Source organism: Rousettus aegyptiacus, unplaced genomic scaffold, assembly GCF_014176215.1.
Source record: "Rousettus aegyptiacus isolate mRouAeg1 unplaced genomic scaffold, mRouAeg1.p scaffold_m13_p_6, whole genome shotgun sequence".
Lineage (NCBI taxonomy): Eukaryota > Metazoa > Chordata > Mammalia > Chiroptera > Pteropodidae > Rousettus > Rousettus aegyptiacus.
In genome coordinates this window covers 15001784-15015290 of record NW_023416309.1, presented here as the reverse complement: position 1 = coordinate 15015290, position 13507 = coordinate 15001784, and the positions used below count along the sequence as shown (strand labels likewise).

Below are 13507 nucleotides of genomic sequence, written 5' to 3'. Positions count from 1 at the left end.
CATCTGATATTTGAACACCTCCTGACTCATCTCACACCCACCCCACCCCGCTCCCCCAACACACACCAGCCTTTCAGTCCTCTGAACTCACTGAATAAACTCTTTCCTGCCTCCGAGCCTCTGCACAAGCTTTCTTCCTGCCACCGCCCCGCAACTCCCCACCCCAAGTGCTCTTCTTCCTCTATTCCCCCAGCCCTGCTTTGGCCATGGCTGCCTCATTCTCCACCATCCCAGCCTAAAATGCCACCTCCAAACAGAAGCCAAAAGTAGCTCTGCCCCTCTCCATACTCTGTTTCTTTCAGATCTGGTCTCACGACCTGTGTGTGTGTGTGTGTGTGTTAGCTTCCTTGTTTATTAAGAGGCAATATAGTTTAGTGACCCAGTGGGCAGCCACTGGTACCAAAACGTCTGGGCTCCAATCCTAGCCATACCATTTACAAGATACATGACCCTGGGCAAGTTACTTAACCTCTCTGTGCTCCAGTCTTCTCATCTAGAAAATAGGGGTAGTTAAGAGTCCCCACCTGAAAGGGTTATGGGTCATGCTTAGTGAACCAAAATACACAAAGTACCTTACTACATGGCAAGTGGTCGATAAATGATAGCTTTTGTCACCATAATCTGTCTCCCTTGCTGGAATCATATCTGTCTTGTTCACCGTTGAGCCCCCACACAGCGCCAGGCACATTGTAAATGTTGAAAACATTTGTGAACGAAAGTTGTTGAAGGACTTGTTTACCCTCCTTCCCCAGCCTACACCCCCTGCTCCCCGCTCCACCAGGTCCAGTTGGGTCTTCCTTGTCAGAGAATAGGGCATGTGATGGGGACTCTCCCAAGGGGCCATCTGGAGGGGGCACTGGCCCCGCCCCTTGGAGTCTGAGGCACAGGGCAACCCCAGTGCCTTTCCAGAGCCTGTGTGTGGGCCTGCATTCAGGTGCACTCGGAGTTCCCCTGGCACGTGTGTCTGTGCGCATGTGCGCACCAATGGCATCCGCTGCATACACATGAGCTTGCAGAGTGACCATTCTCTGCGAGTGAGATTTCGGCCCCACTCTCTCTCCTAGCTCCTGCAGCCTGCTTCAAGGACCCGGCTGATGGGCATTGATTTAGAGCCTTTCAAAGCCCTCCAGCAAAATAAAGGAGAGGGGAGAGGGAGAGAATTAGTCCCCGTCAGGCCAGGAGAAAAATGACGAGCGTGAAATGGGAAATAAATGAGAAAGTGGTAAGAGTCCACACAGTCGCCCGGCAGGGAGCCCACAGGGGTCCCAGCCCACCACCCTCTCTTGTGCCCCCAACCCAACCTACCTCATAACCAGGGAATGAGCCAAGAAGCCAAATACCAGTGCCCACCTGCTACTAGCATCACTCAGAAGCAGCTGCACCTGGTACCCTCAGGTACTCGGGTAGGAGAGGGTAGAGAAGACGGGAAGCCCCTCCACTCCAAGTGAACTTGGCCTCAGTGCATTCAGCAATAGGCTGCTGGTCTGGAGCAGGCTGTTTAACTGCCCTGTACCTCAGTTTCCCCATTAAGAAAAATGGGGGTAAAAACTATCTCCCGCCTATAACTGAAGAGAGAGCTTTGTAGGCAGGACTTGCTGGTCTCCTTTGTCCATTAGCAGGATGACTGTGGCTGGCTAAAATTACACCCGATGTGCCTAAGAGCCTCGTCTCCTGTTGTCAGTACAGGAGTGATTGAGTCCCCACTATAGAGGCTAGGGAAACTGAGGCAGCATGCCTACAGCACAGTGAGGGCTCCTCAGGCCTGGAAGGCTGCTCCTATTCCCCCCCCCCCACCCTTGGGTGCAGCAAGGCTGGGAAGGGAGGGGGTGGGCTGAGCAGTCTGGGGTGGGAGTGGAGCTGTATCTCGCTTTCTGAAGCAGGGAGGTCCTGCAGTGGCTCCGGGTTCAGCACCAGCATCGGCCTCTCTCCCCGGCCTCCTGGGTCCCAGGGGCAGATAGAAGTCCTTGGCCAGAGTGGCCCATTTGTCTGTTCTGGTCTGGTGGCCCCAGAGACACCTCAGCTGGGGATTAAGCCAGTGGAGGGACAAATTCTGCTGCCAAAGCACAAAAGTCCCCACATCAAGTAAGATAAAGGAGCTGACGAGGCTAGGCTGTCATTGCCAAGTGTCCCAGAGTGAAGAATGACTGTCCTGATGTGACCCTAGGGACTGCAGTCACCCCCCCCCCGCCATGTGTACACACACACACACACACACACACACACACACACACACACGTCTACCTCTGGTGCCGCGGTGGCCCCTGCTGGACAGGGTGGGAGGCAAGCTATGGGGTGGGTGTCCCTGCTGTCCTGGAGGCCTGCAAGGGGAGCTGAGTTGGCCCCAAGGCTGGTGCTGTGTGACCTTAAGTCTAGCCCGTGACTCTCTCAGTCCTGCTTTCCCCTTGTGGGAGGCAGGTGGCTAGAGAAGTTCCCTACAGAGTGGAGGATGGGCAGGCACAGGGACCTGGGAGAGAACAGGCTGTGGTGTTTGTGGCCCTGGGTTAGGACAGCACTGAGGTGGATCCCTTCATGGGGTGGGGATACAAGTGGGGAACCAAAGGGTGGCTGGAAAGTTAAAGGGGCCAGATTGTCTGGGGCCCCTATCCGGAGACCCGCGCCTCCTGGGCATGGTGTTCCTCCCCTCCAGGGAGACTCAGCCCGCTCCTCCCGCAGCTCCATGACTGTCTCAACTTGCCGGGACCTACCCTCCAAACTGGTGGCTTCTCCGTGGCTCCTTTTTCATGCCCTGTCATCCTTGGTATAACAGAGGCCTAATTCTTTTTAAATCACCCCACAAGCAAAAGCTTCAAAGGAAAGAAGAGAGGGTTTGATGAGGAAGAATCCAGTTCTCAAAATCCAGTTTCAAATCCTTCCAAAAGCTCAGCCAAGGGTTCAGATTCCCTAGCCCTTCCCAGCCCCACCCTGAAAAATTCCACGGCCGTGGACCTACTGGGGCCCCACCTATTCTTCCAGAAGCCCGTGAATGTTACCCTGCGTGTCTCGAAAGGAAGCTCTGAGACGGGCTGCCAGTGTTGCCTGCCGGCTACTCACATGGGCTCTGGAGGGACCCAGAGCCACTTCTTGGTTAGGAGACTTTGGGAGCCTCACTGAGCCTGTCTGTGAAATGGGCGCGATTATAGGTATCCACCTCATAAGGCTGTTGACACAGTATGTGGAGATATCGGGAGCCTCCTGTACTCTGTGCTGCTAGGTGTTACTTTTAAGATCTGAAGGCCGAGGCTTAAGTGGGGGAAGGGACTTAACCTAAAGTCGAAAGTGAGTGGGTGAAGAATCTGGAGCCAGGTGGGAGAGCCACTTTCTGGGTCTGAATGGGGTGCCTTGGATCAGCATGTGAGCTCAGACAACCCGGGCAGGCAGCTTGGATACGGCAGGGCTCAGTGGAGGGTCGGTTTCCTCTCTCCCGGACAGGTGGTGGCCGTAGACCCAGACCTGGGAGAGAACGGCACCCTGGTGTACAGCATCCAGCCGCCCAACAAATTCTACAGCCTTAACAGCAGCACAGGCAAGATCCGAACCACCCACGTCATGCTGGACCGGGAGAACCCCGACCCACAGGAGGCGGAGCTCATGCGCAAGATCATCGTCTCTGTCACGGACTGTACGTGCCCCACACCCCTCACACCTGGGCTGGGGCCCCTGACACCTCCCCGGTGGTTTGCTCTGGGTGGCCTGGGCCTCCCCAGGACGTTGTGTCTTGATGACTAAAAATGGAGTAATAACATTTCCCAGTTGTACCCCTCTCCCCCCGACCCCCACCACAGAGCACCCTTGGGGGCAGGGGCGCACTGGGCTGTGCAAGGCCCAGGCTGCTCCCTGGAGGATCACTGGGGTGGAAGGTCACCGAACGTGCCCCCTCCCCCATTCATTTTCTCCCTGACCCGTTTTCTCCTGCACCCCTCTTTCCCTCTCCTTTCCCCACCCCCTGGTCCATCCAGGTGGCAAGCCCCCTCTGAGAGCCACCAGCAGTGCCACAGTGTTTGTGAACCTCTTGGACCTCAATGACAACGACCCCACCTTTCAGAATCTACCTTTTGTGGCCGAGGTGCTCGAAGGCACCCCTGCAGGGGTCTCCGTCTACCAGGTGAGTATTCCTTTCCTGAGATCCTACTCTGTGTCTCCCTCACCTCATCCTGACCAGCCAGCAGGTGCCATGGGTGCCTAGCCTCGTGCTGAGCACTTTGCAGGGGATTGACAAGGGAGACCTCCAGATAGGACGTGATCCAAGCCAGGCTTGGAGAACCAGTGCTCTGAGAGATGGTGATGGAAGGCTTCCTGGAGGAGGAATTCGAGCTGGGTCTTGAAGGACATATGGATTGGAGAGGTGGAGAGAAAGCTTCACAGGAGATGGATGAGGGCAGAAATGAGCGAGGGAGAGAGGGAAGGAGGGAGGGAGAGAGGGAAGGAGGGAGGGAGGGAGAGAAACAGAGTTCTGGGAAGCCAAGTCAGAGAGTTTCTCAGAGCCTGGTTATGGAGGTCGGGCCCAAGACCCTCAACACCCCAATCCTGTAAGTGATTCTAGAACACGGGTTGGACTAGTGTAGCCCAGGCACCTGTCTCCATGGGCAGCCCCTCCCATAAGCACCAAGGCAGCTCTGCTCCGTGGGCGCGACTCTCCCCACTTTGCAGGAGGCATAAAGAGACTTGCCCAAGTCCCTGTGGCCAAGAAGAGGTAGCAACCGATCTTGAACTGTGCCCTCTGTGTCCTGCTCCATCACCCTTCTGATCAGGGATGCCCTGAAGGTGCCAGTTCAGGGAAAGTGAAGCCCTAACAGGAGCCGTTTAGGAACAGTAGAAGGACCTCACCGTTTAGAGCGCAGACTTTGGAGTCTGACCAGCATGGCTGTGGATCCCAACTCCACCACCTTTGACTTGGAGCAAACAATGTAACCTCTCTGGGCCTCAGTTTTCTCACCTGTGAAATGGGGATACTAGTACCTGCCTGTCTGTGCGGTGGAGATTGGATCAGACACAGGTATAAAACAACCTAGCCCCTGGACTGCAGGAGGTACACTGTAACAGAAGTACTCATTCTGTGTCTATCGTGAGGGTTATTTTACTCAAGAAACGGAGAAATGGTGGGGTTTGATAGCAGAAGGTTAGCCTAATCTCATTCAGAGAAGACAGGGTTTGTCAGCGTGCCAGAGCGGTAACCTTGGCGATGCCCTGCAGGCCCGCTGAGCCTCAGTTTCTTTAAAAGGAAATTAAGCGTTCTTTGACACATTCCAGGCAGCAGTCTCTCCAGCAGAATATTCTCCCCACACCCCCAGCAGGGGGAGCTGAGATCCAGGGAACAGCAGCCAGTCCCTAAGGAATTTGCAAATAGGAGAGGTAGGATATGAGAGAGGGAATGAGCCCTCGGACCCTGTTCTCTGGGGGCTCACTACAGCACAGAAAGGAAATGCCCGCCAGCAGAACTTCTGAGTTCACAGAGGAACTGGCTCAGAATCATCAGAAGATGGTTGAAGGATCCGGGAGTGTTTATCTTAGAAACTGTCTTCAGATACAGGAAGAGGGATCTGACTTGAGCCGTGCAGTTCCCCAAGTCCCCTCTATGACCTTGACCAATAACGATTTCTGCTGGATGTACAGAAGAACTTTCTCCATGGACTAAAGCTGTGTGCGGAGAAATTTGAAGTAGTGAGCTCCCCATCCAAGAAAGCATTCAAGCTGAATCTGGGCACCCTCTGTCCAGCTCGTTGGATATGAATTAGACCAGATAACATCGACATTGCCTTTCAATTTTGACAGACTTGGCTTGATGCAAAGCTCTTATCTTAATGATTACTCATTTTTCCCAGATGTCTCGAATCCTCTTCCGCAACACTCAATATATCAGAGTCTTGAATCGGGATATCTGTCATCAGGAGCGAAGGTGCAGATGGGGAGAGTGTAGGATTTGGGAGGCTTACCTACCTATACACATGGCCTCCATGGCTTTTTAAAAAATAATAACCAAATCCTCAAGTGACTTTTTAAAACTGATCCTTGTTATCTTTTTTGTTGTCTTACAAATCAAAACAAAGCAGGGAGGGAATCCTACTGATTGTTCTCCGCAGTTGAGCTCCACACAGCCGAAGGGGTCTGAGCTGTAACGGCTGCTCCGGGCCAGCGTCTTAAGGGCGGGAGGGTGAGGGGAGGCTGCTACCACACCGCAGAGTTGTGAGGGCCCGCGCCAGCTGGGGTAAATCTGGGAGGGCTTCCTAATAGGGAAAGCAGGGTTCCGAAGGGGGAAGTTGTGGGGACCTGGACTCTTGTCCTAAAACGTCCCTTCTCCACCCACCCTTGGCCCCACGTGGTGTAACTGGACACCTTTCAGCCCTGACATGCTGCCTTCTTAGAGAACATGTGGCAGACTGTACAACAGCCTGGCCTGAGACAGAGTAGCAGGAATTTCGGACTGGAGCTGAGCAGGTCAATGGGGAGGGCGGGAGTACTGAGAAGTGTCAGTCCTGGTGTCGCTACTCACACAGCCCCTTCTCTCGCTCAGGTGGTGGCTGTCGACCTGGACGAGGGCCTGAATGGGCTGGTGTCCTACCGCATGCAGGTGGGCATGCCCCGCATGGACTTCCTTATCAATAGCAGCAGCGGCGTGGTCGTCACCACGACAGAGCTGGACCGCGAACGCATCGCTGAGTACCAGCTGCGGGTGGTGGCCAGCGATGCAGGCACACCCACCAAGAGCTCCACCAGCACACTCACCATCCGAGGTGAGAGCGACGGGGGTACCTCCTGCTATATGCTGAACACACGAGCACGGGCCCAGCCAGGGCAGTGCCAGCCGGGGTGGAGAGAACCGTATGCGCTCCTGCTGTCCATCATCCACGTGGGCACAGGCTGCCTTGCTCATAGGGCATCCTCCTCGACTGGAGCCATTCAGCACAGCAGAGCCTTCCCTGTCTCCACCAAGTCAAAAACGCCGGCAACTCTTCTCCCACCCGGCCGCTGTCTTCAGTGCCCCAGAGCCGGGGGGCAGTGGCCTGGGCCCCCTGCCAGTGTCTCCCTCTTTGATCCTGGCAACAGCAGAGAGAGCTGGAGATCCTGGCAACAGCAGAGAGAGGGGCGAGGCCCTGGCAGTCCCCTCTGGGGAGGTCGCAGGGCCCTTCGGCCAGACATTTTATTTGGAGATGTAAAAGGAACCTTCCCCTCCCACACAGAATCTCAGTGGAAGGACATGACCCCACCCTGGGAAGACGGCAGCCAGGATTCCCAGACTCCCTGAGAGTGCTCACCCCTTGGGGCCCTCTCAGTACTTTCCACCTGTCTCTACCCTCTGTGGGGTGAGGCTGTGGGGGTGGGTTACTGTTTCTCAATCACTTTAATTCTTGAAACAAAACTGGTACTCTGATATGAGCTATTGCCAAAGGGCTAGGAGTAAACCCCAGGACGTAAGTACAGAGTGTAATGGGCAAGACATAGCCTGTTCTCTAGGACAGGCCCTAGTCCATCCTGGCTCCTACCAGTCTCCATGAGTTGGGGATGGATGGTTAGCTCAGCAGAGGCACAAATAGTCGCCCTCCTTAATCACGACCTGAGGTGGTGAAGACGAGAGAGAGAGCCAAGCATCCTTTCTCCTGATGGTTAAGGCTTGCCTTGTGGGTTCCTGGTGCCAGTTTGAGGACCCACTTCTATGCCAGTGATTGATGGGGAAGATGTCCAGTCCTCTCAAAGAGGAACCCCAGAGTATTTTTATCCAAGGCTCAACAGAAGCCATACCACCCCACGTCCCCCTGGTGATATCACAAAGATAACGAAGGTGGTGTGGGGGTCATTTCACCTATGAAGGTCTCCCCAGGCCCCATGTGCCAAAGGAGTAAGAGGCCTGTATATAGAGTTGGAAAAAAAATGAACCTTTAAGGGAAATTGGCTTTGGGGGAGTGGAAAGGCCCGCAAAAGCAGTTACTTTCCCTGGGACCTTATCATAAACTGGGGGCAGGCCTCCCCAAGACCCCAGCCCCACCACTCCCTTGCCGTGTGACTGAACAAGTCACTCAGCTGCTCTGCACGTCTGTCTCCTTGTCTATGTGATGCACCTAATCATGGCTGCCTCGCGAGGATGTTCTGAGGGGTATGTATGTGTGGTCCTGTATGGGAAGCACTTAGCATGGGCTTGGCGTGCAGGCTGAGCTGAGGAATGGTCACTGTCATCGTCATTGTTGTCGTGATCAGACACACACTGGACAGAGGCTCTGGGGTTTTCTCCTCCCTTGGGCAGCATGAGCAGCCACTAGCACCTTAGGGAACAGAGACTGTGGGCAGGTGTGGCGTGGGCAGGTGTGGCGTTCTGGTCAGCTCTGTCATGGCCCTAGCTGGCACGGGGGCCCTTGGCTCACAACTAGGAGGTGTTGACTCCTGGGGAACCCATTTCCTCTTGGCCTGTGACACGAGCCACTGCCTTCGGTGCTGGATGGTCTTGAGTGGAAGACAGACCTAGCCTGGTATGCTGACTCTGCCCACAGTGTTGGATGTGAACGATGAGACGCCCACCTTCTTCCCTGCCGTGTACAATGTCTCCGTGTCCGAGGATGTGCCACGGGATTTCCGGGTGGTCTGGCTAAACTGTACCGACAACGACGTGGGCCTCAACGCTGAGCTCAGCTACTTCATCACAGGTGCAAACCCTGCTTCCACCCCTTCCATATGTGTAGCCCACCCGGGTTGGAGAGGGGAGTGGGGAAGAGGCCCACATTGGCCATCAGGACTTAGCCCCTGCCCGAGGCTCCCCGAGGATTTGCTCTTGGCTTTTCCCTGGAGCTTTGCAGCTGGATCCCTCTGGTCTGCCTCCCCAGGGGCCTCCTGAACCAGGTCAGGTGGTGCTTACCAAGGTTCAGTCTCGAGGGAGATGGAGCCAGTGGCTCCTCGGAGGAGCCCTACCCCCCCCCCACCCAACCCCCCGCCACTCCATCTCACATTAGGGCGACAGAGATGCCATTAGAGAAATGTGGCCTTGTCCTTCCTTGGGGACCCTTCACTCATGAAAAGAATTCCCAACTGTTTAGAAGCAGGTGGTTTAGACTTCTCTAAATGAAATAATTTTAGCTCAAAAATGTCAAGTAACTAAAACCTGAAGAGCTGTGGAGAAATATTACAAGGCCATGTCCTGGCTCAACAGGGTAAAGGGAGCCGTGATCGACCAGTTGACGTCTGCCATGGCGGCAGGCTTGGTAGGTGACGGCAGAATGCTGCATGTTAGTCGTTCCTGGGTTAGAGCAGTTTCCCGCATTCTCTTGTTCACTGCATATGTGAAAGATGCTGGGATGTGCGGGGCTGGGGCCAATAGTTCTTTCATATTCCTCAGCCCGCCCTTGGCCATTTTACTGACTTCCCTCTGCCCATGGCCTGCCAGCAGCCACATTACACACACATCCATGTGGACGTGTATGTGTGTGCACACACCAGCCTCCCTGATACCTCTCCCGCAGGAACAAGGAATCTCAGGCTCACAGCCCATCCACAACTTGCTACAGCCAAAGTGACCTTCTAGCCCTCAGCCTCTCCTTTCTAGATCTTTTCCCTCCTTCCCCTCCCTAAATTAGGGGCCAGCTCCCTCAGGCCAGCAGCTTCTTGTGTCCGATCCTCATGACTGCCCTGGGAAAGGTTCAGTTATCCAGACATCCACATAGTACCAGCCATGGGTCAGTCCCCAGCACTACTTGTGTCTTAGTTCCTCTCCCTAGAAGCCAGATTGTATGCCTTATAGGTGGTGTTTCAGATACTGGGGAGCAGATAGTGGAGGTATAGGGGCAGGGGGCTTTCTCCAGGGGCAAACCATGTCAGGAAAAGGGAGCGTGTGACAGTGGCCTCCAGGATAACTTCCAGCACACTGAAGTGGCCAGTTCCTGCCCACCTGGAGCCCTCCCAGCCCTAGGATTCTCTGGTTTTAATTTTGCACGTTCTATGAGGAGCTGCGCAGTGTCCTGGACTGGGCTGATCTAAACCCAATGTAGCGATGCCCTCTGCTGCCGAGTCCACCACACTGCCCACCAGCTAGCCGGGGAGCTATGATGGAGTCCTTTCCTGGCTCCCGTATACCTCGGGAAGGAGACTCTCGTACTTCCGGCCTGTCCCAGAACTTGAGAAGACTCAGTAACACTTGTCTCCTGTCCACCCGCCCCTATTTTTCACTCTTTGGAGTTCCAGGCATTCCCACTCAGAGAGCCTGCGATGAGGGGCCTGGAGAATGTTTGGCTAACCCCAAAGGTTTTGGCCACATGTGAAAACCACAGGCCAGGTTAACTGCTCAGATACTTCTACAAGACAGACGGGTGGCAGAGTGGTGAAGGACACAGGCTGGGGAATAGACCACTGCATCAGAGTCCTACCCCCCAAACAGGTGACTGTAACCCAGGCCAATACACATAACCTCACTAAAAGACCATTTTCCTTCTCTGCGAAAAAAGCAATAGTACACATGAAATGAAATGGTCCGTGTGAAGTGCTCAGTACACAGTAGGTGCTCAGTGAATGTTAGACACTTATGATTTCAGGCATTTAGCACCCCCGCCTAAGCCCACACAGGACACACCCTCATCGGAGCTCCCCCAAAATCCTGCTCTCAGGGCTGAGTGGACAGCACAGCCTTTCATTGCCAGGCCACGCCTGGTGTGTCCCAGCTCAGAAGCAGAATTGGGTGCCATCTCCCTTTTCCTAGACAGGAGCTGTTTCCTGACTGAAATTTCGTTCTCTTTTACCCACAGGTGGAAACGTGGATGGGAAGTTCAGGGTCGGCTACCGCGACGCCGTTGTGAGAACAGTGGTGAACCTGGACCGGGAGACCACAGCCGCGTACACGCTCGTCCTGGAGGCCATCGGTACGCACCCGCCCTCCCTGCACTCCACAACGTGGTTGATCTGGGCAGAGTTCTCATGAGGCCCCCTCCTAGGGGCCAGCCGAGCCTGACCCCAAGAGCCCGGCTTGTGAGCCAAAGGTTCCACCCTGATGCCAGTGGAGAATGGGCAACTGGAGTTCCTGCCAGTGGAGAACGGGGAACTGTACATCCAGCATATTACTGATTACCTGCAGGGCATGAGGCTCCGTGCCTAGTGCTACATGCACAACACTGAGATAGTGTGGCGGGAGCTACATGGGAGTCAAATGAGAGACCACCACGTAGACAAATCACTGCAGAGCCAGACAAAACACAGCACAAAGGGAGAAGGGAGGGATGACCCAAGAGTAGCAGCAGAAAGGGAGATGGAAGCATAGTGGTGGGTAATCAAGGAAGACGTCTTGGAGGGAAGTGGTATCAGGCAGTGCCTTTGGGTCAGTTAGGACTCTTACTTGCAAATTTTAAAATAAACCGGCTTCAGCAATATAGGTTCATAAAACCAGCCCACCTCCTGGAGCTTCACGTAAGATGATTTGCAGCTCAGGGGAGGCCACCAGGCCTGTCTCTCTGCTCCAACTGGCTCTGCCTCCTGTGTGTTGGCTTCATCCTCTCCCTCACATGGAGACAAATCGCTGCTGCTGCTCAGGCCTTAATCCTCTTGGGTTCAAGTGCAGCAGCAGGTTGACAGCACTTGTCCCTTTCCCAGCCTCCCCAGCTGAAGCCTCAGATAAGCTTTGATTAGTTCCACCTGCCCCGGTGCCTGTCCCTGAAACCCTGGTCATGGTGCAGGGGGTGGGTAAGATGTCCTGGTGAGTTAGGCCTAAATCACGTGCCTGTCCCTAGAGCTAGCTACAGCTGGCGGGGGTGGGGGTCAGACCCACTTGGGACCCAAGGCCTCATAGTTGGGAAGGGAGGGTTTCCAGAGGGACCTTCAAGGACATAGAATTGCCAAAGAGAACGGGGTGGTACTGATGGGCAGAAATGAGGGAGGCCCACCACCTCCTTCAGGGCCAAGTGAGGTTTCAGTATGTAGAGAAGCAGGCAGGACATTCGGGCAGAGGAATCAGCCCACGCAAGGGTCCAGGGTGGGGAAAGAGCCGTGCGCATGTGCGTATCCCCGGCAGCCCGTGCTGAGAGGGGAGACTGCGACAGGTAGGGCTGGCTCGTGGAAGCCCAACTGTCAGGCCGGAAGTCTGGTCTTTGGTTTCCAGGCAGCAGGAGCTCTTGAGGGCTCCAGAAGGGAAGAAGGTGGTGACGAGGCCTGTGTCCCCAGATGGCTCTGGTCCTCCCAGAAGCACCCAGTTCGGTGTTTGCAGTGAGCTCTGGTGGAAAAGGAATGTGCTCTCTGTGCCTCACTCTTTCCAGCCAGCAGCCTCCCCCCGCCTGCCCACACCCACATGCATCTTCCCTCTGCCCTGCTCTCCTCCAGTCCTGGGGCGGCCACACCACCCTCTGGTGACCCATCATCCCCCCCGAGTCCAGCCTTCACATCAGGCACTCGCTAGCAGGAGAGGGCTCAGCGAGACTCAGACCTTTTGGGGGGCCCCCACCCAGTTCACACCATCCCCAACCAGGGAAAATAAGCAGGACCCCCTAGGGCTGTGAGAGGTTCGTCCTGGAGAGGAGCTTAGGAGGGCAGGATGACTCAGGATAAGTGACTACACCCCAGCATGTGATCAGCTGGCTTGGGGAAGGACAGCCTCCACTGGTCCTCAGCCAACTCCAGCTTCCTGTACTTCTTTCTGGGGTGACTGTCCTTGCCTGGACATACAGTGCTTGGCACAGCTCCTTCCTCTAGGGACGATGACCCAATAGCTGCCTTTGGAGCCAAATCGCCTCCCCAGCCCTGGGAGGGGCCTGCAGGGAGCTGATGGGTTAGCACCCCTGACAACATTAGGCTTAGAAATCAAGCAGGGCCCACATTCCTGAACGCAGAGGGCCCACAGGCCAAAACTGTCCCATAGGCATGTTTGACCCATCTTGTGTTTCATAATGAATAACAATTAGTTATAAACATTTAAAAGTCAGGAGATTTTATTTAAAATCTTGTATGTTTAGTTTCTCTTAAGAAATCAGATCTAGTGTTACTGAGCTCACATTCTGCCTGTCCACTGTGGCCTGGAACAGAGGGCAGCTGCCCCTTGAGGTGGGCCCACCCAGATGAGCACCCATGGATCTCACCCTCCTGGCCCTGACAGCAGTTGCGTTTGTGATCTCGGGACCTGTATCTGTCTCTTAAGGCTGCTGTTACAAATGACCACAAACTTGGTAGCTTAAAAGAACAGAAATGCATTCTCTTGTGGCTTTGGGGGCCAGAAGTTAAATCAAGGTGTCAGCAGGGCCACAGTCCCTCTGAAGGCTCTGGGGAGTATCCTTCCTTGACCCTTGCAGTGTCTGGTGGCTTAAGTATTCTTGGCTTGTGGCTGCAGGACTCCAATCTCTGCCTCCAACTTCACATGACTTCTCCTCTCTCTGTCAAATCTCCTTTTCTTTCCCTTATAAGGACCTTTGTCATTGGATTTATGGCTCACCTGGATAATCCAGGATATGTCATCTCAAGATTCTTAATTATATCTTTGAAGATCCTTTTTCTCAATAAGTTTACTTTCACAAGTTCCCAGGGATTCAACAGGGCTATACTTTTGTAAGCCGCCATTCAA

At 54.6% G+C, this 13507-nt stretch overlaps 1 protein-coding gene across 2 annotated transcripts in view; it reads left to right on the top strand.

Moving 5' to 3' along the window:
- Positions 1-13507, top strand: part of CDH23 (cadherin related 23) — a 344899-nt gene that overhangs the window by 239018 nt on the left and 92374 nt on the right. For both annotated transcript variants that reach the window (XM_016162284.2, XM_036223824.1), the window contains 5 exons: positions 3430-3619; positions 3957-4102; positions 6509-6728; positions 8478-8630; positions 10716-10829. In XM_016162284.2, coding sequence (XP_016017770.2) covers positions 3430-3619; positions 3957-4102; positions 6509-6728; positions 8478-8630; positions 10716-10829 — 823 coding nt within the window. The remainder of the gene's footprint in view (positions 1-3429; positions 3620-3956; positions 4103-6508; positions 6729-8477; positions 8631-10715; positions 10830-13507) is intronic.